At 40.1% G+C, this 23,489-nt stretch overlaps 1 protein-coding gene across 1 annotated transcript; it reads left to right on the forward strand.

Annotated features, from left to right (window-relative positions):
• The first annotated feature begins 130 nt into the window (after positions 1–130).
• On the forward strand, positions 131–17,151 carry LOC149444810 (protocadherin-12-like). The gene is made up of 4 exons (XM_089654511.1): positions 131–3,208; positions 7,857–7,948; positions 10,597–10,751; positions 12,889–17,151. The coding sequence occupies exons 1-4, from the start codon at positions 305–307 to the stop codon at positions 13,281–13,283; spliced, it is 3,546 nt and encodes a 1,181-aa protein (XP_089510637.1). The 5' UTR covers positions 131–304; the 3' UTR covers positions 13,284–17,151.
• The last annotated feature ends 6,338 nt before the right edge of the window (positions 17,152–23,489 follow it).

Genomic DNA, 23,489 nt, shown 5'->3' on the forward strand with positions numbered 1-23,489 from the left:
GGTTTCCCTGGGAAAACAAGCAACTCATAACTCTTTTTGTCGCTCCTCCCCAACTTTTTCTGCTTTTCTATTTTTTTACAGCTTCCTACATAACCTTTTGTCTGGTCACACCATCGTGTGTAAATGTCAGCAGTCCTGACAGTGCTTACAGAACTAGTCTGCACCACAGACTTCATGCCTTGGAGAACAAGACTACTTCAACAAGAGCTCCAATGTGATATGATAAAGAAGATCTTGTGGACCCTCCACTAATCATTATTTCTTCAATAAGGATACGTTCTTCAGTTTGGAAAATTTGGAAAATATGGCTCTGACAGTATGGGTCATTGGGCACATCTTCAGTTTTCTACTATTTAGCTACTTCCATAGAAGCTGTCAAAATTCAGTTTCTTTAATGGTGAGATTTCGCATCCAGGAGGAAGTACCCCTTGGCACTGTCATTGGACACATATCTGATGCATCAGGCTGGACAGAGGATGTAAATGAAGAATACCAACTTATACAGGAGACCAACGCTCTTCCAGTACAAGTGCATTTGAAAAACGGATCTATAACCACCACAGAGCGTCTAGATAGAGAGATGCTTTGTAAGGTTCATGGGCGCTGCATCCTTTCTTTTAATGTTCTAGCAACCAAGGCCTTAGCTCTTGTTCATGTGGAAATTGAAATCCTGGACATCAATGACAATGAACCAATGTTTCCAAAAGATGAACTAGAAGTAGAGATCTCTGAAAGTGCTTCCCTACGTACTAGGATTCCACTTGACAGAGCTTGGGACCCTGATTTTGGCAGCAATACTGTAAAGCTATATACTCTCTCTCCAAATGAACACTTCTCCTTGGATATTATCTCTGGTTCTGATGGCGTAAAACATCCTGAACTAGTGGTGGTAAAAGAACTGGACAGAGAGATGCAGTCTTCTTTCGAGTTTGTTTTAACAGCATTAGATGGAGGATACCCACCAAAAACAGGGACAACACAGGTTAGAATTAATGTCTTGGACTCCAATGATAACAGCCCCACGTTTGAGGAAAGCTCTGTAATTTTAGAAATCTCAGAAGACACATCACCTGGTACACTCCTTATAAATCTCACAGCCACTGACCCAGACCAAGGTCCAAATGGGGAAATCGAGTTTTCATTTGGCAAACACACACCTCATCATGTTCTTAACATGTTTAGCATTGATCCCAAGTTAGGTGAAATATTTCTGAAGCAGCCACTTGACTATGAAAGTAGGCACTCTTATGAATTAGATGTGCAGGCAAAGGACTTAGGCCCTAATCCTATCCCTACTCACTGCAAGGTCGTCATTAAAGTTTTGGATATTAATGATAACACTCCTGATATTAAAGTCACTTGGGCTGCTCAAGATTCTCCTGAGATCATTGTGTCTGAGGCTGTTCCACTAGGCAGTTTTGTTGCTTTGGTTATAGCAAATGATCCAGATTCAGGTGCAAACGGGGATGTGCACTGTCACTTAGTCCAAGACCATGAACATTTTAGGCTTCAAAAAGCTAAAGGAAACAGTTATATACTAACAACCAATGCAATTCTAGACAGAGAAAAATTGGATGTGTATGACATAACTATACAAGCCCAAGATCAAGGTGAACCATCTTTTACATCTAAAAAATCCTTAAAAATATTTGTTCGTGATGCTAATGACAATGCTCCAGTTTTTCAGAGGCCTAAATATGATGTTTCACTATATGAAAACAATAGTCCTTTCACTCATCTTCTCACAGTAAATGCTCTGGATGCTGACTTGGGTAAAAATGCAGAGGTTACCTACAAGATTATTGACTCTATTATCTCAGGGACACCACTATCAACGTTTGTTTCTGTCCATTCCAAAACAGGTGAAATTGTTGTGCTGAAGGCCATTGATTATGAGGAAATTAAAGAAATGCAATTCTTGGTGCAAGCAGAAGACAATGGTGACCCTCAACTCAGCAGTAATGCTTCTGTCAAGGTGTTGGTAAGAGACCAAAATGACAATAGCCCATTAATTGTGCAACCTCAACTTAAGAATGGTCGTGCCACTATCACCATCCTTGTGAATGCTGAGAGTGGATACTTTCTTTCTGCCTCAGAAGTTGCCAGCTCAGAGGCCTTGGGATATACATCAGATGAGATTTTATCAGAAACAGCCAAACTTAACAAACACCCAATATTTCAAGTAATTGCCACTGATGCAGACTCAGATGAGAATGCTAGACTTGTCTACCATTTGTTGGAGAACTACCTAGGCTTGTTTGCTATGGATGCACATCTTGGATACATTTACATAAATTCCAGTAATGCCAGCAACTTAATTGGTAGTGTCATAGACTTAAAGGTCACTGTCAGAGATTGTGGAATTCCTTATCGGGAAACCAAAGCTCAGCTAACAATTATGTTTAGTAGCCACCTGGACCACTTGAAAAATTCAGCTAGCGAAACCAATGGCAAGCTGAGCCTGTCTGTGGTAATTGTTATTTGCCTGGCTGTTCTTCTAGTTGTATGTCTCTTCATATTGGCTCTCATAATGTCCTTTTGTCGAGTAGACAGAAAGGACAACAGAGCATACAACTGCAGGGAAGAAGAATCTGCTTATAGGAAGCAGCCTAGAAGGCCTCAAAAGCAAATTCAAAAGGCAGATATTCATGTAGTCCCTGTACTTAGGGGTCGGCAACAACCACAACCAGTGACACCAGTAGAAGAGACCAAGTTGTTTCCTATGCCAGATGAAGGAAACGAAGTTCCAGAGGATCAAACTCTCCATACTCCTTTTCATCTCACACCTACACTATATCGCACACTAAGGAACCAACATAACCAGGAAATATTAAGTGAGGATACTACAGATTTAGAGCAGTCTTTCTCCTTACCTCCCTCTGTGTGTCGAACATTACAGTATCAGAGACAGAGAAGCTACTCTAGAGAGAACTTTGAAGACCCCAATGGAACCCTTCCAGTTAGTAATAAAACCTTAAAGAACCCTGGTAGCCCTCAAATAAGAGTCCACGATCATTTTAGCCCTTCTGAACCCATAGTATACAATGGTGGGGACTTTTCTCCAGCTACTTCTCCTACTCTAAGAAGACAAAAGAATGTAGAACAGTCATCTAAAGAGCAGATCTTGAGAAGCCTGGTGCGACTATCGATGGTGGCATTAGCAGAGAAAGAGAGTGTGGATGTTACCATGCAGTCACCCCATGTGCAGGTAAGCCAGTTTAGTGAATTATTATTTTCTGCTGCTTAACTTTTTAATGACTAATTTTCCTCTTTTTAATGCACCTCTAATTTACCTGCTCCATAAGAATGTATTACTATGTATAAATAATGCTTTTAATCCATAGATGTACAGTATAGTGTATATGAGAAATCATGTTACGACTATAAAACTTTAAGGGACCACAGTTAAATATGACATGATTAAAGTGCATGCAAAGCCAAAACTCAGATGTTTCAGATGGACTAGGATTTTGTCTGTCTGTGTCCCCTTGAAGAGATTTCCCTTCACTTCCTGTCCCAGAGACATACCAGAAAGTTACAGAAAATCTCTCCAAAGTGAGGGTACATCCCCTCTTAGACAGATGTCAGTGGGAACAGCTATATCTAGATTTCTCTAGCCTCATGCTCCCTAAAAAATGACTTCACTTTCTGTACAGGAGACAATAGTCCACAGGATGTTCTGGCTTTGCATACACTTTAAGGAAAAAAAACCTTTGGTAATGAGAATGATTGCTTTTACGGGATACATGCAGTATATATTAAAATACACTGGCTTCTTGATGAAGTCCCTATTCATTCATTAGAGTGGCAGCTAGTGCAATTACTCGTATGCAAAATGATGTCCTTCAAGATCGCTCAATATGTTTAGTCACTGCTGTTATAGTGACAAAAGATTCTTAGTACATGAAGTTTAGCAGCAGTGTGAATGGCAGAACATCCCAGCATTTAAAGTTTAAGACCCACCTTGTGACGTGGGATAATTTTTCCTAAAATATAACATTAAGTAATAAAAACACCGGCACATGCATTGCTATCTACACACTGTACATTAGTTTAACAACACCAGTGCATTTATTATAAGGGACAATGGTTGGTGAGCTTGCCCTTATGTTTGCCATCTCTACAATACTGCCTTAGCTATTTTTGTTAGTCTGGTTATCATACTGTTTGAAAATGGATTTCCAATTAATAGATTCACTAAATATATTGAATGCAGTTAATGTTTTCTGTGTGATTGACGTTACATAATAATTCATTTTGTTAAAAAGCACAAGTAAACAGTGCTGAACAGATTTTCAATTCATTGTATCACTCAATATATTTATTATATTATTCATCATAAATACCCTGGAGTTCTCTATCTTGAAATAATACACAAGGCCAATACATAGTTTGCTAGCTTAATTCAATGTACTACTACTTCTACTCTGAAGGTGTGCACTGAGCATGCTAGCACCTATATGAAGTAAATCTTTCAAATTAGAAATATGGGGATTGGCAAAGCTGACCTCCATTTAAAATGCAACTTATCTGGCTGCTATAGCCTAGTTATACTTATCTATGGCCATTTGCTATACATTCATACATACCAACTGTTTTTGAAGGCCAGTTTAGACTGGAGCAGTGCTCATTTTTTGTACTGTTGAATTGCTGGTCAAGGGGGCGCACTGGACACCCTAGCTGCCATTGTGCTACATGCTGGGTGTCCAGTGCGCTCCTGTACCTTTAAGGAGAGGTGGGCTCCCTCAGGTCCATCTGCCCTTGGTCTATCCATTAAATACATGTGCCTCTACTATGGGGGCTGTTACATTTGTAGAGTTAGGAACTACAGAATATCATGGTGCGTGATGAGGCTCTGTAGCTTACGTATGTATTTGCAAATGTGTGCTAACTAAACCCCTGTTTTTAACACATACTGCTAGACAGGTAAATTCAGTTTGTTCGCAGGCTAGCTGGCAAGTTGGGAATTTTTCTTTTTTGTTGTTTTGGCAAAACTCTCCTCTTGCCTTTTTGGCAAATACAGCCTTTACTCCAACAATGATGTGCCACATCGTACCAGTGACTAAAAGTTTGTAATTTATAGTGATAAAGACTACAGCTATTGTTTGCAGAGATTTACATGCCCTTCAGTATACTATACCTAGATGAGCTGAACATCTGGTGGAAGGACTTGTGTTTCTTGGAGTTCATTTATATCCTGTCCTTGCACTCCAGTGTATGCATCCAGGTGCTGCAGATGCTTCTGAATGATACCCAAAAAAAACATTTTCCAAGGGAGATCAGTGTATCACGTATGCTTCCATATCAGTTTGCTGCCAAATTAACACATAAATTATTTAAGGAGGAAATAGGAAACTCTTGTGAATATTTTTTAAGCAAAATCTAAATAGAGCCAATGGTAAGTTGGCTGTTTTAATTTTACAGAAAACAACCTTTAATATATCTAAGTGATTTTTATCAGTACTAGAAATAGCAGGATCGAACAGGACTGGACTTATACTTTGTTTTCCCTAGGTCAACTTTCTAATGCCTCCATCTCTTAATTCAGTGATTGGATAGTCCTAGTACAACACTTTGATGATAGTCTATTACAGCCACAAAGTGCACCAAGGCTGGGGACAAAAAGCCTGATAGAGACAATTTATCTACTCTTAGAACTAAAAAAGTATGGCAAACTGTTGTCCTTTTTTTACTAATAGTTTGGTGTTAAGTTTCTGGACTCAGTTAGCCACCAGTTGAGTGTATGGCTGGGTTTGCAACCCTGGGCCTTTGCATATCTTGGCTGTGCAGAAATCTGACCTTGGTTGAAGTCACTATCACTAACATCCCTGACCTTGCCATTAGCATCTCTGTCTGAATATATGGCAGGCTGTCCACTGTCATCTGGCCATCTTAGGGCCTAGGTTACATAGTCTGCCTAAAAATAAAGGCCAGACAACAACAGGTAGCTAAAGTACACCTGTCATGTGAGAAATATAAAGGTTGCAACAACTGACCAGGAGGGTGTTATGCTGTTGCTTTGACTACTTTCTTAGTCACTGATCAAGGGTGAACATGCACACAGCAAGGCAACTAGCATTGTCAAAAGTAATTCAGCAATGGCAGCCCACATACTTTTGGTATACTTTAACCATCTCCCGCCCGCCATATAAGGTAATGACAGGCGCAAAGCATTTCTCTCGTTCTGGGAGGATGTTATATGACGTCCTCCCAATCTAACCGTGCATGCGCAGCTCCGGGAGTGCGCAGTGTGGCGATCAGTGGTGCACTGTGTCCCTTGGACACAACGGATCACCGATCAACGGAAAGAGACGAAGATGTCGGCTCGTTCATGTGATCAGCTGTGTCCAATCACAGCTGATCACACGTAAATAGGGAAATGCCGGTTATCGGCATTTCTTTCCTCACGATCTGTCACGCTGACAGCTCGAGAAGAGAGGAGAGCCAGTAATCGGCATTCCTCAGAGGGAACATGTACACTGATCATCAGGGCACTGATGATCAGTGTGCTCTGATGATCAGTGTAGCCCCAGTGGTGCCACCTGTCAGTGTCCATCAGTGCCAGCTGTCAGTGCTCATCAATGCCACCTGCCAGTTCCCATCAGTGCCACATCAATGCCACATATCAGTGCCTACCAGTGTACATCAATTCCACATATCAGTGCCCATCTGAGCTGTCTTTCAGTGTTACCTATCAGTGTCAGTCAGTGCCAACTATCAATGCCAGTCAGTGCTACCTATCAGTGCTGCCAGTCAGTGCCAGTCAGTGCCGCCTATCAGTGCCAATCAGTGCCGCCTATCAGTGCCCATCAGTGCTGCCTATCAGTGCTGCCTAACAATGTCAGTCAGTGCCACCTAACAGTGCCAGTCAGTGCCACCTATCAGTGCCAGTCAGTGCTGCCTATCAGTGCCACCTATCAGTGCTGCCTATCAGTGCCATATATGAGTGCTACCTTTCAGTGCCCATCAGTGATGCCTGTCAATGCCCATCAGTGCAGCCTCATTAGCGCACATCAGTGAAAGAGAAAAATCACTTATTTACAAAAGTTTATAACAAAAATTAAGAAAAAACGTTTTTGTTTTTTTTCCTAAATTTTCAGTTGTTTTTGGTTTGTTTAACAAAAAATAAAAAACCCAGAGGTGATTAAATACCACCAAAGAAAGCTCTATCTGTCTCAAAAAAATGATAAAAATTTCATATGGGTACAGTGTTGCATGACCGCGTAATTGTGAATCAAAGTGTGACAGCGCTGAAAGCTGAAAATTGGCCTGGGCAGGAAGGGGGTATAAGTGCCCTGTAGGCGAGTGGTTAAATAAAGTTTTATCTTTACAACTCCTGTATTCACTTGTCATTTGAAAGACAAAGAAAGCAGAATGTGTTTAAAACAAATTGCTGTATGATTAGAGAATATATAATAAAATAAAACAAAATTGCAGCCATATTTTTTTATGGTGAGGTGCAAGAATAAAACCCCCAAAGGGATTGGTTGAATTTAAACTTCAAATTCAAAGTAAAGTGATACAACTGAGATATTTAATCAGATCTGATTGTATGCTTACAGTAGGGCTAAGTACAGCTTACTGTGTATAAAAAGTCCGTATGAGATCATTAGACTGAAACAGATGCTTTTTTCACAAAATATTTGAAAACACTCTAGGTCTGCTCAGTCTTAAACTAGAATTAAATGGCTGAATTATTTCATATTTCACATATTCCATTGGAATATGAGAGGTAAAGATGACAGATTTTTTTCAACATTAAAATATAATATATACCACTAATATTTCTCACTAGACAGTGGAATCTGCTTGTTCTCACAGAACTAAGGACGTTTTATTTTGTTTCATCATTGCAGCAAATTTCGCAGCTTTTATCTCTGCTCCACCAAGGACAAGTTCACCCCAAGACACTTCACAGAGGAAACAAGTACTCATCTAAGACTGGCAGGTAAGAATAAGTAATGGTAGTTAACTTTCTTCCAATTAGTAGATAGTGCTATATTCTGTCACTCTTGTCTGTAGAGGAAAGCTCTGCTACTCCAGATAATAGGTAACCTTCTGCCAAAAAGAAACATTCCTTTTTAAGCCATCACCTACAGAAACTGTATGTATCTAGATAATGTTTCAGAGAGTTTGACATTTTCAACAGCTGCAAAGAACACAACAATTTGAACGTCTTACTTTTATAAAGAATTGGTAACTAGCAGGAATGGAACTGTGGACAGCACACAGAGGCCTTCAATGGTTTAAATTTCCCATAGTGCTGTCAACCTAGCTGCTTCACAAGATCATGGTCTTGGTGTAAGCATTGACCAAACCCTCCCCCTTGTTCTTGATTGAGATGTAGAACAGCTCAACAATCAACTTTTTTAATATATACACTCACCAGCCACTTTATTAGGTACACCTGTTCAATTGCTTGGTAACACAAACTGCTAATCAGCCAATCATATGGCAGCAACTTAATGCATTAGGCATCTAGGTGTCCGTTTGTGAACCAGCGGTAATAGATCGCTGCTCAGTTCTCCGGCATTCTCGGAGAACACAGTTCTCCTGTGAATGCAGTTTATGAAGCAGTTCTCCGAACGAAGGGAGAACGGTCTCCAAACGCTGGAGAACGGTCTACAAACTCTGAAAAACGGCTCATTTTACTATAATCTCTCGAGATTACAGTAAAAGTTCAGTTCACTAAGCAGAGGTAAACTATCTCTGCTTAGTTTTCGGTCCCTCTGATTCTCCAGCTCTGGGCTGGAGAATCTGGAGGGAGAACACAGATCTCCAGAGAAGGGCTGACATGATCTCCTGAGTGTCATAAACTGTGAATGACCAGAGAATAGCTGAGATCTGTTGAATCGCAGCTATTCTCTGTGTCATAAACGGACACCATAGTCGTGGTGAAGACGACTTGCTGAAGTTCAAACTGAGCATTAGAATGGGGAAGAAAGGAGATTTAAGTGAATTTGAACATGGCATGGTTGTTGGTGCCAGACGCGCTGGTCAGAGTATTTAAAAAACTGCTGATCTACTAGGATTTTCACGAAAAACCATCTCTAATATTTACAGAAAATAGTCCAAAAAAGAGAAAATATCCAGTGAGCAGTAGTTGTGTGGACAAAAATGCCTTGTTGATGTCAGAGGTCAGAGGAGAATAGGCAGACTGGTTCGAGATGATAGAAAGGTAACAGTAACTCAAATAACCACTCGTTACAACAAAGGTATGCAGAATATCATCTTTGAATGCACAGCACATCAAACCTTGAAGCAGATGGGCTACAGCAGCAGAAGACCACACAGGGTGGCACACCTCTCAGCTAAGAACAGGAAACAGAGGTTACAATTAGCACAGCCTCACAAAAATTGGACAATAGAAGATTGCAAAAATGTTGCCTAGTCTGATGAGTCTCAATTTCCTTAGAAATGGTTGTGCCTTAGAAATGGTTCGTTAGAGAAGGTTGAAATACCCAGACCAGCCCGTCTGGCACTAACAACCATGCCATGTTCAAAGTCACTTAAATCCTCTTTCTTCCCCATACTGATGCTTGGTTTGAACTTCAGCAAATCATCTTCACCATGTCCAGATGCCTAAATGCATTGAGTTGCTGCCATGTGATTGGCAATTTGTGTTACCAAGCAATTGAACAGGTATACCTAATAAAGTGGCTGGTGAGTGTACATACATAATATATACATACAATATATTCTTAACTCAAGAGATCACCAAGGTTTCTTGCCTTGAGTGCTACAACATCCACTTCTACTAACACACTAACAGGTTTACCCTCTCTATAATCATGGATGCTGCTGCATGACCTACACCTTCTACCACTCATCATCTGCTTCATCTCACTGTCAGTCTTTCCAATGGTTTTCAGGCAGAAGGGGGTATAATGCTTTGCCTTCAAATCATTTCTCAACTCATGTACTACCTATATACTTCCAGATCTGTGTTCTCTTGATGTGCACCCAGTTAAAAAAAATAATACAATAAAAAAATAACATTTAAAAATTTACAAAAGGTAAAGATCAAACAAACATTGATTTAATTGTTTTGGCCATTTTTAGGTTCAACTATACTGGATAATTCAGGATAATTGAATGGTAATTCCTTAACTCTCAGGAGCCAGGAATCTTCATTCCATCTGTAAAACTCACCAAAAAGCACCATATTTTTACCTTACTTCAATGTATTATGCCAAAATGGCACATTTTTCTGACATGTCCCAATTCTTTTAGCAGTGTAGCAGAAATATAAGTTCCATTCATCTCAACTTCTTATCCATTTTGCTTTCTACCCTAAACTTTTACTACAATGTAATCCACACCCATTTCTTCCAGATGGAACTTGGTCTGTTTGAAATTGGTAACCCATATTATTTCATATTCATAATTAAATAATAATGATGATAATATTAGTCAAATAAATGTCATTATTATTGACCGAGGTGGGCAGTAATAATTAAGCCTGGCATCTGCTCATATGTCCATCCTTTCACTACAGCTAAGTATAACAGTAATTAAATAAATCAATTTCATAATCAGTTTAAATATAAAAGAAAGCAAAGCCCTATTTAATTATTACTTTCTGTTGATATTTAGAACTGCTGGGCAGGAGACTGATTGGCAGAGCACAAAGGACAGTGGCCATGGTGAGAGTGAAGCTGGAGATCTGGACTCTGAGCCAGGGGGTGACTTCGCTGCTAGCCATAACCTCCTAGAAGACAATTTTGAGACTTTTCTGGGCCCTAATGCAAGTAAGTGAAATTTACTGTGCACAGTGATGGGATATGTTTTCAGCTTTGGTGACTATTTGAAACCCTGTAAATGAACATAAAAATGTATTTGGATATGCATTTCCATTTAACTGTGACTGCAGAAAATAGTCTATAAAATTTAATTATAGTAAAAGAATAACTATAATCCAATAAAAGTTTTTGAAATTTCTGATTATACTGTATTTAGAAGCATGCTACTCCAAACGCAAATCCTGGATTCCCAAATTCTAGGTTACATTGGATGAACACTGTATAGTAGAAACTCAGCCTTGGTTGGCTGCTTGGGTCCATTGGTCACTGGACTATGATTAGCTAACTTGATTGTCTGGTTGGTGGGGAGTTAACTACTTGCCTTTTATTCCATCTATTTTTTTTTAAATTAATATTGGCCGTTATTCCTATATGGTTCAATGGTGTTTGCAGTATCCCTGTTGGACACCATTTTTTGTGGATCTGAAGTCTTCTTTTCATACAAGAGCCTCCTGTGTGGAAGAGTTGTTGGCGTCCTTTTTGCCTTAACAGAGTCCTGTTTCTAGAGGGGTGCATACATAGCCCCTGAATAATTGTTTCTACTATACAGGGTTATACAATGTTACCACCCTGACACCCTCCCTGATAAAGATTCATACCAAGAGTTGAAATGTGTCCGGGGTTGCCTGCCATATGTATTATTATACACATATGCTTCATGGTGGTTGTATGGATTTTATTTGTGGACCATTTTTTCTTGTACTTGTATGTACAGTGTTTTTACATATTTTTGTAATAAACGTTTTTGAATTTTAAGCTAGCAGAAAATTCCTTTCTATTACTTTTCATTATCTATTTATTGATAACAGACATGGACTTAAATAGTCTATATAGTGAATTTGGTGCAAAGGTATTCACTTCCAGGTCATTACAAAGGCCAAGGGGGCACTCTGCCACTGGATAAAAAGAGTTTTAATCTCTGCTTAAGGAAAGGCTTCTTCACAGTAAGAACTATGAAAATGTGGAATAGACTCTCTCAAGAACTAGTTCTAGCCAGTTCAGTCGATTGTTTAAAACATGCTGGATGTATCCCTGAATGCACAAAGCCTAACAGGCTATTAACATTTACAAGTAACAGCACCTGAGCTTATGGATCCAGGGAATATCCAATTACCTTAGGGAATCAGGAAGATATTTTTTCCCCGGAGGAGCAAATTGGACCATGCATTAATGTTTTTTGGCTTCCCCTGGATCAACTGAGGGTATAGGGTGCTGTATGTGGAGGTCTTCAATTTCTTTAGTCATTCTTTTTTTTTTTTCTTTATTGAACTAGATGGACTTTTTTCAACCTGAACAACTATGTAACTAAGCTTCCCACTTAGTAATGATGCACAATAGTTTTTCCATGCTGATTGCTTTATCACAGTGTATATTTCCAGACAGCATCTTAAACATAATTCACTTTCTACAGTCTCTATTATTGTATAACACCCACAATGCTCCTGGCAGCCATTAGCCATGTTATCTAGAATACCTTGGCTTTAAACCACTTGAAGGTGCTTTGGAATAACAATTTACAAGCAAGAAGGAGGTATTTTTATTTTACGAAAAATAATATATTTTGCTAATGCTAACATATGCCCTGTTGATGCATGGAAAGTGTACATTTTATTGATTCCTTAAAGCAAGTCAATTCATGGTAAAACAGCAAGTTTGCCTTAATTCCTTCCATGCACAGGAGTATATACTTCATTTTTCTTCAGTACTCCACCACTCCATAGCCCTTTTTAAACTAAGTCTCCAGTGACTGGTAGCTTAGACAAGACTTTATTTTTTCCGGGTGGCTGAATGGTGCAGTGGGGAAGTTAAAAAAGGTAAGTATGTGCTGCTGGGGAGGTACCCATTCACAGCAAAACAATAGGTTTACATTAAGTAAGTGAATAACATTAAGATCAGCATTTAGTTGAATGATTTTACTATGGCAGTTGAAGCATAATTAATTAAGCTGTGAATGTATTCAGTGTTAATATGGCACTACTTAGGGCAGTAAAGACATATGAAAAGAAATGTTCTTTTAAATTTAGGAGCAGCGATGCACAATATCATAAATAGGTATGACTTATTGTTTTTTTTTTTGTAATGACAGGTTCAGACGGCAACCGCCTGAGTGATCTAGACCCTGGATGGATTGCTCGGCTCTCTTTACCTTTGGCCAACAGCTACAAGGAGAATCTATTCAATCCCAATAATCAAATGGCTCTGGAGCCTCCAATAACAGCAACAGAGAAAGAAGATCTAAGAACCTTCCTAACATTCGGCAAGCTTTCTGATGGGTCACAAGACAACAGATTGGCCAGCACCTTTCTCTCTGAAATGAGCACCCTATTTGAGATGCTGTTGACACAGAAAGCTGAGTCCCATGGGGATACAGCTTCAGAGGTGCTAATGAGACTTTCCGGTAGTAGCAAGAGTTTGGGAATGGATAGTAATAGAAGAGATGGCACTAGGAACTTACTGGCAGATTGTGAAAATCATCATTGACTATTGAATTTCTTAAGTCCTTCAACCATTTAGGTAGCAAGTTGATATGTTGCAGTGTTTTAGATACATTCTATTGGTAGAACTGTTATGCTGAAGTCAACAAGGACATAAGGCAGAGGAACATACTGCAGCATTCCAGCACTGTTCACTAGTAAGTTTGGAATATTCTCATTAAGGGTTCTCTTTATGTAAAAGATGGTTGATCATAACAAAAGCTCGCAATGTATTTTATGTTCTGATGGTGCTAAATGTCCTCCACTTGACCACTACAGCAAGAATATAAATATACAGCTCACTCTGATACTACTCGGAAAACCTTGTTTTTTTTATACAAAGGATATTTATAACAATATTTTGAGCTAAGTACTGTATATTTCAGCAGAATTATGACCAAACAGACTTTCGAACTGTCAGTGAGGATGGTTGTGACCATATAATGCTATATATAACCATTTGCATAATCCTGCTATATAAGTAACTAATTTAATGCTGTGGAAGTGGATGTACACTATACAAATAGGATGAAAATTGTTACTGTAGATATACAAATACAATAAATTCCCTATCATGCAGCAGTATAACAAAGTCCACAAATGAAAAATGTACCGTAATTGCTTTAATTAGGGTTCAACCATGGAAAATTATAATAGTTTCCGGTCACATCTATTTTTTTTTTACATTTTTAAATTGATGTTTTATATCTGTTTTAATACGATTTGTTTCACAAATATGTTTAAAACAGGGTGCACTTGTGACAAAGGAATCCCAGAGCAGTATGAGCATCCCAAACAAAGAGAGTACAGCAGAATCTGTTCCCTTTCAGACACCCTGTCTAATTTAATTTATCAACTGTTTTGGAGCTTGTATGACTCATGTTACTGTGTGTCTAATGAGCTCTGTAAACAGCAGGCACTTTAAGACTTTCCTGCAGTTCCATATTGCCATGTCTGGCTTCAATGTATGGTAATAAATGCAGGTGTTGGACTATATTAGAGTTATGCTTATACTTTTCAACTTTGATCAAGGGGAGAGCAACAGAAGAGCAAATGAAATTTGAGAATAGGCTGCAAACGGGAGATTAGAATGAATCTGTAACTTTGCTATGCATGGACAAGTTCACTTTAAAGAAACCCAGTCAACAACCATAAAAAAGCATAGCTGCTTCTAAAGACAAATGAAAATACATACTTGTTCTTCTGCCTGCCCATTGAATGCTGTTCCATTGAACAGGAATTTCTGTATAAAGTTTGCTCTAAAACCAACACTTCCAGGAGTTTCCATCTCCAGTGTCCCCTAAATCTTCCAGCGGATCTTCTACCCAACCTCCTTGTCAACAAAGAGCACAGAGTGTTGCTGCGAAACATAAAATCAACAACCTTGGAAGTTTTGGTTTTAAAAAAAGCATCACCCAGCAATTTTTCTTCAATGAAGTGGTGTTTGGAAGTGCAGGCAACAGGAAAGGTAAGTATCTACATTCTTCTTTAAAGGGTGGTGCTTTTATCTGAAATTTGAGTTCGCCAACAGAGTCACTACAAACTTTGCTTCTGATCCACCAGAACCCACCCATTTCACATCATCTATCAGAATTCAAAAATCAGTACAAAAATCCTTATCAAGAGTAGGTAGATGTGTGCCATTGGTAGATGCCTGGAGATCCAACATTTGCAGCATAGATCAATGATAGGATCCAAAAGAGGAAAGGGTTAATGACAAAAAGCAGGCTCAGTCCATCAATATTGCAACCTGCGCAATTTTGCAGTATATTTTAAAAAGTCATTAAATGGAGATCATTGATCATATACAGAAATGTCCCAATTACTGGATTCATATTTCCTCCATATTTACATTCATACGCGATTTTCACAGTATTCAGTATATCACTGCATAATATCATCCAAACTATGTGTATATTTTGGACTTCATGTTCTTTCTGTTGTGCTTTGTTTTTTTATCAAGGATGTTTTGGATGTGTCTAAGATATAATCATTTGATTTGCTTCCGATTTCTCCACTCATAGCACTTAGTTTAAGTTAAACAACTCTGAGTATAAAAATCTATAACAAAAAAACAAAAGCCAATTATAAAGTAAAAACAGTATGTTTAGTAAGGCTTGATTTAGCATTTGGAATGGTAGCCAATCACCTTCTAACTTCAGCTTGTTCAATTAAGCGTTGACAAAAAAAAACTGGAAGCTGATTGGTTTCTATGCAGATCTGCACCAGATTTTGCACTCTCCAGTTTTAGTAAATCAACCCCAGTCTTTTCATGAAAAATTATGTACAGATTGTGTTTAGTAAGAGGTTGAGGAGATCTTGACTTAGAAAGTTTAGATCTAGCTTGAAAGATGTTCATTCCTTTAAAGCTACATTCTAGGTATGGCTATTATTGTTCCATTGTTCATTATTGATTTAACTAGGATCAAAGTTACTATGCATGTGGCATACTTGAAAAATTCCCCCTTGATGCTGGAAATCACTGTATTAGGCACTGGTGCTACACTGATTAATGCTGGCTTCCGGGTCCCCAGCAGCTGCTTAGCTTTAAACAGATCCTTCAGGTTGTATAGAAAAACTTGCCAAGATTATTGCCTGGTGTAGATGTTGCTAGCATTATCATGTTTATGCAGGTTTCAGTTTTATTCAGGATAATAAATTGTACTAGCAGTGAACTTTCACTGATTTGACAGTAAAACAATATCTGTTTGGTTGCTGCTGGTTACTGCACTTTTAATACTTCTATTTCTCTTACAGTCCTATTAAATAGGAGTCTCTATATCAGGGGTCACCAAACGTTATACACAAAGGGCCAGTTTATTGTCCTTCAGACTTTAGGGGCGCCGGACTGTGGACATTGGGAGTAGAAAATGTCCCAGTATCAGTGGGAGCAAACAATGCCCCATTTTGGTGCTAATAAGAGGAACTGTGCCCCATCATTGTGTCACTGGGGAATCGTGCCCCATCATTGGTATCATTGGGAGGAATTGTGCCCCATCATTGGTGTACTGGGCCCAATTGTTTGTGTCATTGAGTGGAAATGTGCCCCACAGTTGGTGTCATTGGGCGGAACTGTGCCCTATCATTGGAAGGAATTGTACCCCATCATTGGTGTCATTGGAAGGAATTGTGCCCCATCATTGGTGTTATTGGGCCCAATTGTTTTGTGCCATTGGGCAGAACTGTGCCCCATCGTTTATGTCATTGGCAGGAATTGTGCCACATCATTGGCGTAATTTGGAGGAATTGCGCCCCATCATTGGTGTCATTGGGAGCAATTGCACCCCATCATTGGTGTCAAATGGAGGAATTGTGCCCCTTAATTGGTGTCAGTTGGGGGGAATTGTGCCCCATCAATGGCATCATTGGGAGGAATGGTGCCCCTTCATTGGTGTCAGTTGGGGGGAATTATGCCCCATTGCTGGTGTCAGTGGATAAATAGTGCTCCAAGGGCCAGATAAAAGCAAGCAAAGGGCCACAGTTTGGAGACCCATGCTCTATATGTTTCAGCATTTATCCACGTATTGCAGAAAAGGGTATTTGCCTAACACCTACAACATGAATAAAACTGGCATGCTATGCTGTAAGATCTGTGACATGTGCAACCTTTGGCTCTAACAAGGCCCAGCATGCTTTGTGGGTGAGCGGCTGGCACAGTACGCAATCACTGGTTATGGCTGGACAATTCTGTTAAAGAACACTGCTATATAGTGTGTTCTGCTAAAAATTATTCTTCATAACCAGCAGCATCCTGAGGAGAGAAGTTGAATTGTAACATAGTTTTTATTTATGTTATTTATCATTTGTCATGTTTTGTTTGTACTTTTTTATTGTGTTTTTGAGAATATTAAATGAGATTAAAAAAAAAAAGACTCCTTCTTGTCTCGTGTTTTTAATATGGAATCCTGGTCTTAGAAAACAATCAATTTTCATAGACTGCAATACCATGCACCCCAAACTGGTTAAAACATTCCTTTTTTTGCATTTATTGACCTGACCTTAAAAGTGCCTGAGATAACATTGGAGAAGTTCAGGCACCTTTGGATGTCTGCAAATACTAATTTTAGGTCTTTTTCAGACAGCTGGCAGTACTTACTGCCCTCTGATAAGCAATTTGCAGTGGAACACTTTTCAGAGGGTGGTAGAAGCAGCAGGCTGACAGGTGTTCAAGTGACACTACTGCTGCCTCCTGACACCTGTTTTTTTTCCTCTAATTGCCAAACTGCAATTCTAGATTGTGGGGCTGTGCAGTGCAGGACCATTGATCTCAAGGGGCAAATTTGACAGGTGGTGAGGCCGGTCAAACTCTGCAGCCCAAGTTAAAGATGCAGTGGATGTGAAGCAAACCGGGTCGGATCTAGCCTATCTAATCTGAGGGTGCAGTAAAAAAAAAGTCAGGGGGCATAATGTCAACACTGTGTGTGAGTCACTGAGTCACATAGTGTCACAGCCTGGCAAACTCTAGTATCTATTAGGCTGTTATTTGATTAGGATGATTAAACAGAACTCGTGACCCCTTATATCAGATGTTCTCTTTAGAGTCCCCCTTTACATCAAGAGTCCTCATCAGAGTGTCCCTTTACATCGGGTTCCCATCAAATTGCCCACTTACATCAGGGTCCCCATCATAGTGCCCCTTTACATCAGGGTCCCAATCCGATTGCCCCCTTATATCAGGTGTCCTCATCAGAGTGCCCCCTTACATCAGGTGTCATCATCAGAGTGCTCCCTTACATTAGGTGTCCCCATCAGAGTGCCCCCTTACATTAGATGTCCCCATCACAATGCTCCCTTCCTTTAGGTGTTATCATCAGAGTGCCCCATTACATCAAGTGTCATCATTGAAGTGCCCCCTTACATTAGATGACCCCATCAGAGTGCTCCCTTACATCAGGTGTCATCATCAGAGTGCTCCCTTACATCAAGTGTCCCCATTGAGGTGCCACCTTACATATTACCAATTATCCCCATCAGATTGCCCCTTACATCAGATGTCCCTTTCAGATTGCCTTCTTACATCAGGGGCCCCCAGTGTGTCCCCTTACATCAGGTGTCCTCATTGAAGTGTCCCTTTACATATGAACATTTATCCCCATCAGAGTGCCCCCTTACATCAGGTGTCCCCATCAGAGTGCCCCCTTACATCAGGTGTCCCCATCAGAGAACCGCCTTACATCAACTGTTTACATCAGACTTGCTCATAGATCAGTGTATACATGTGAATGTTTAAGTGAATGTGACATTCTCTGCTTTAAAAATTTGGTTGTGTTTTTTAGATCGATCCCTGTGTTATTAAAGACGAGTGCACGCTAAACCCAGACTATATCCAGAACACCATCTTATTATTTTTTTAAGGTGAATTTAGCCTTTAAAAGGATAGCAAAATATTGTATAAACCAGGATTTACCATTGATGAGTGTTAGATGAGATCTCTTCACATATGCTACAATTCACCATACTAGATTTCCCAAACACGGAGGCGGTGAAGTTGCCTTATGACTATGGAAAAGATACAATAGCTTTTATTTATTTATTTATATAAAACTTTTAACCCAATAGGAAAAAACACTGATTGCTGTAACTGCTTAAAAACCATTAGCTTGAGTTTGGCTGGCTGAATTTAAATTAGCTGGTGCCTTTAATACTCATATCCCTCCACATAAAGTAGAACAGGCACTCTAAAAGAGGTGTGTTACTGGCCAGATCAATACTCGAAAATACAGGGCGAAAAGACTAGAAAGAGAAAACTAATGCAACCACCACATCTAATGATAGTTAAGCTGCAATATATTATATTTTTAGTTTTAATACCACTTTAACCACTTCAGTACCGGACACTTTCACTCCTTTCCTGCTCAGACCATTTTTAAATTTCACCGCTGTCACACTTTGAATGACAAACACTCAGTCATGGAGCACTGTACCCAAATTTGTAGCAGTTTTTTTTAGACAGAGCTTTCTTTTGGTGGTATTTATTCATACTTGGGTGATGATTAAAGCACAGATACTATACTCCTCAGCACAGATAATGATGATGACCAGAGTTTATCCACACTAGTGCAGAGGCTGCAGCACACACAGAGCACAGTTCAGGCACACTGACACAGAAAGCATTGCATAGCTTGGCTGGGGTGTAGGGTAGTGTGGGATACTCCAGACTCACTGGTAGAAACATGAGGACACACTATGTTGCAAAGTTCAAAACAGATCTGCTTAGCTCAGAGCAGGGTTGGACTGACAACTCATAGGGCCCCCGAACAATAGGGGATCATGGGGCCCTTGTGTCCTTGCCCAAACTAAAAAAAGCCTATGAAAAAGGTACCAGGGGCATCTCATGGGGCCCCCTACTGACCCCAGCCCTCGAGCAGTGCCCGAGTTTCCAAATGGTCAGTCCGCCCCTAGCTCAGAGTATAATTCTTCCATGAGAATCTAGTTAGTAGAAGCCAGAGGTACAATATGTACCACTCAGCGGGGAACAACTTAAAGTGTTACTAAACCCAGGACCCTGCATTCACTCTCTGTGGTCTTGCACAGTACACACAACATGGAAATGCAATTATTTTAGTAAATATATTCTGCTAAATACCTTTTCTCATCAGCAGATAGAGCAGTATTGTGACTTCAGCAGAGCACTGGTTAAAGCTTGTAGGAGTTTTCTTTCTGCTCTAGGAGGATGTGAAACCCCTGACCCTTTGTCTAGACAGTACTGATTGGCTCTGTGCTGATCACATGCACCCTCCCAAGAAAAAAACAAAACAAAAAAAAACTCTCTAGAAATACACACCAAACTGAGCATGTGCATGTGACCACGGGTTCAGTCTGTATCAGGTGGACATTTCAACAAGAGGAGGGGCAGAGAAAAAAGGATCAAAGAGCTGTTTTACACAATGAAGAGGATTAAGCCCAATAAGTTCCACAGTGAGTATAACAAGCATGCTTTACTGCATACACAGACTAATTTTACTGTTGTGGGTTTAGTAACACTTTAACACCAGTTCAGAGGACAGTTTTCCTAAAAGAAACTAGGAAAGGCTATAAGTATGAAACTCAGAAGAATTTTAGATGTGTTTCCCCCGGCTCTGTAACAGCTGGGATGAACAGCAACTTGAAACAGCAGAACGGCTGGAGGTAGTGGGTAGCCACCCCCCAGCTGAACAGGTGGAATACCTTGGACAAGAAGCCCCTGTTCTAAAGCTCAAACTATGTATATGCTTCCCAGCCACCTTCTGGGTGCACATCCTTAGGGATTGGCTGCAACACCATAAATATTCATGCTGTGCATTTACCTTGCTCCACTCTTATGTTCCAGAACTTTCTAGAAGGCAATCAAACCTACAACCTGTGAAATCCAGACACAGCCAAAAGAAAACAAGAACTGCTCCAATGATTGCATAGGAGCCAAAAATAACTAAATTTACCTAGCATTCTAGCAACCTAACTAGGAGGATGCTACACCCCTAGTGCAGGGGCAGCGTCTGGCAGTGTACACCTCCCGTGGCTGTGATTTTTTGCAACTGTGGAAGGAGTTATACACCCTGTACACCCACCGATTGTGACCAATTCAAGTGAATGGGGTGCTTGTGCAGGGTTAACCACTCACTTCCAGTCCGGCCCATGTATATAAACGGCTGGACAGTGGCAGTGCAGGATCGGATGGCTGTTTATAAATGGCCTCCCTGCACCCTGCTTGTGCGCGCTCCCTGGGAGCGTGCAGCACCGTGATCCGGTGCCTGCTGTGTCCTCCGAAAACAGTGGAACACCGATCGTCGGATGGGACCTCTGTGCGAGGTCCCGATCATGCGATCACTGCTTGGCCAATCAGTGATCACATGCAGAGTAGTAAGCAAGATGTCACTTCTGACATCATTGCTTACTACGTGTGAAATCTGTGAATGATCACAGAGGTCACATGGTACAAGGCTATTCACAACAGCCTTGCACCATGTGACAAGCTGTGACCAATCACAGCTCACCCAGTAGTTCTCAATGGCTGAAAGAATGCAGCCAGAGGGAAGGAGAAACAATTGCTTTTACAGCCTTTATGGGTGTAAAAGCAATGTGTAAAAAAAAAAAATATATTAATCACCCCCCACAATGGTGACACTGTACTGCTAGGGTGACTGTATGTACAAAAACAAACCAAAAAAAACCATAAATAATAATATAAAAAAATAAAAAAACTGTTTAAAACTTATAATTTTTGGTTGTAAACTAATTTGGGTTATTTTTTTTTACTAAAAAGATAATGGAATACATTATGATGAAATACTATTTATTTGCAAACTTTTATAAGAAAAACACTTTTTTTCAAAATTTTTGGACTTTTTCATTTACATAGCAAAAAAAATAAAAATCCCAGTGGTGAATAAATACTACCAAAATAAAGCTTTATCTGTCTCAAATGCTAAAAAAAATCATATGGTACAGTGTTGCATGACCGCGCAATTGTCATTCAAAATGTGATAGCACTGAAAGCTGAAAATTGGCCTGGACAGGAAGGGGGTAAAAGTGTCTGGACTGGAAGTGGTTAAAGCAGGTGGTGAGGAGCAATACAATGCCTCCTCACTGCCTGTGAAATGCTCTCTGAAGAACCATTATGCTGACACAATGACTGCTGTGGTGGTGATCAGGGACATTGTGACTGCTGTGGTTGTGATCAGGGACATTGTGACTGCTGTGGTGGTGATCAGGGACATTGTAACTGGGTTGGCAGTGATCAAGGACACTGTAGCTGGGATGGCAGTGATTAGGGACAATATGACTGGTGTGGCAGTAATCAAGGACACTGGGACTGGACTGACAGTAATCAGGGACACTGTAACTGCTGTGGCAGTGATTAGGGACAATATGAATGGTACATTCTTATGTATATATTTGTGATTTATGTATGAATTTTTAGTTCATTGATTTTATTGATACACAGGATACAGCTTGACAGCATTTAGGGACTAGTGCCCCTTCAGGGATTTGTTCAGTAGCACTTTGTATATATGTATAATACATGCTGATGGGAGGAGAGATGAGCAGAGAGCTGATCTCATTATTTTGTTGCTACTCCTTAACTGTCCAATCACTGGCTGGAGGAAAGGAGAAGATTTAGCTGTGCAGTTTAACATTCCCAGAATGATTTCTGTACCTGCAGTTGGGCCTAAATTGGTAGTGTGAGGAGGGTTGGCACCTGAACGTGAATGGTGTTAAGTAGGCCTCTATGAAATGTCATGGAGGTGGGTAGACCAGGCTTCATAATTTAGAGCTTATTAAGCTGTATTTGTAGGGAACATGGGCTCTTTGAAGGATCCTACAGTGGGCCAGTCATAGTCTGTGTGCGTGCCATGTGGTGATCTTTCTGGTGCCATTGACATCTTAGAAGTGACATTAAACCTAAGGCTTGGGCATCAGGGAAGGCAAGTAAAGTCAATTTCCTGGACTGCTAAAAAATTGTTTGTCAATGTAACCTGGACTGTAGCTTATGACTGCTGTGGAACTTCTTCATTTGGTACAGCTGCATTATCCTTCTGCAGAGTAGACAGCATTAAACTAAACATTCATGAATGCAGACATGCAGCAGCAATCTTTAAGGAAACCACTTTGTACTGCTTGTCTATGAAGGGTCTCCAGTGCAGGGGGCAGCCATATTGGCTGGGTATGGATTGAGCCTGGAGGATAGCCATTGGCTGATGCAACAAAGCAAGGAGTAGTGTTTCTGCAGCCTGCTGAGAGGAAAGGAGAGGACACTCTTAGTTAACCGGAGATCAGAAAAAGACTGGGCAGGTACAGTGAGGAACAGAAGTATTTGAACACCCTGCAATTTTGCAAGTTCTCCCACTTAGAAATCATGGAGGGATCTGAAATTCACATTGTAGGTGCATTCCCACTCTGAGAGACAGAATTTAAAAAACAAATTCAGGAAATCACATTGTATGATTTTTAAAGAATTTATTTGTCTTGCACTGCTGAACATAAGTATTTGAACTCCTGAGAAAATCAGTGTTAATATTTGGTACAGAAGCCTTTGTTTGCAATTACAGAGGTCAAACATTTCCTGTAGTTCTTGACCAGGTTTGCACACACTGCAACAGGGATTTTGGCCCACTCCTCCACACAGATCTCCTCTAGATCTGTCATTTTTCGGGGCTGTCTCTGAGCAGCACGGAGTTTCAGCTCCCTCCAAAGATGTTCTATTGGATTTAGGTCTGGAGACTGGCTAGGCCAC

Source organism: Staurois parvus, unplaced genomic scaffold (assembly GCF_062004578.1).
Source record: "Staurois parvus isolate SC_StPar_1 unplaced genomic scaffold, SC_StPar_1.0 ptg000770l, whole genome shotgun sequence".
NCBI classification, from domain to species: domain Eukaryota; kingdom Metazoa; phylum Chordata; class Amphibia; order Anura; family Ranidae; genus Staurois; species Staurois parvus.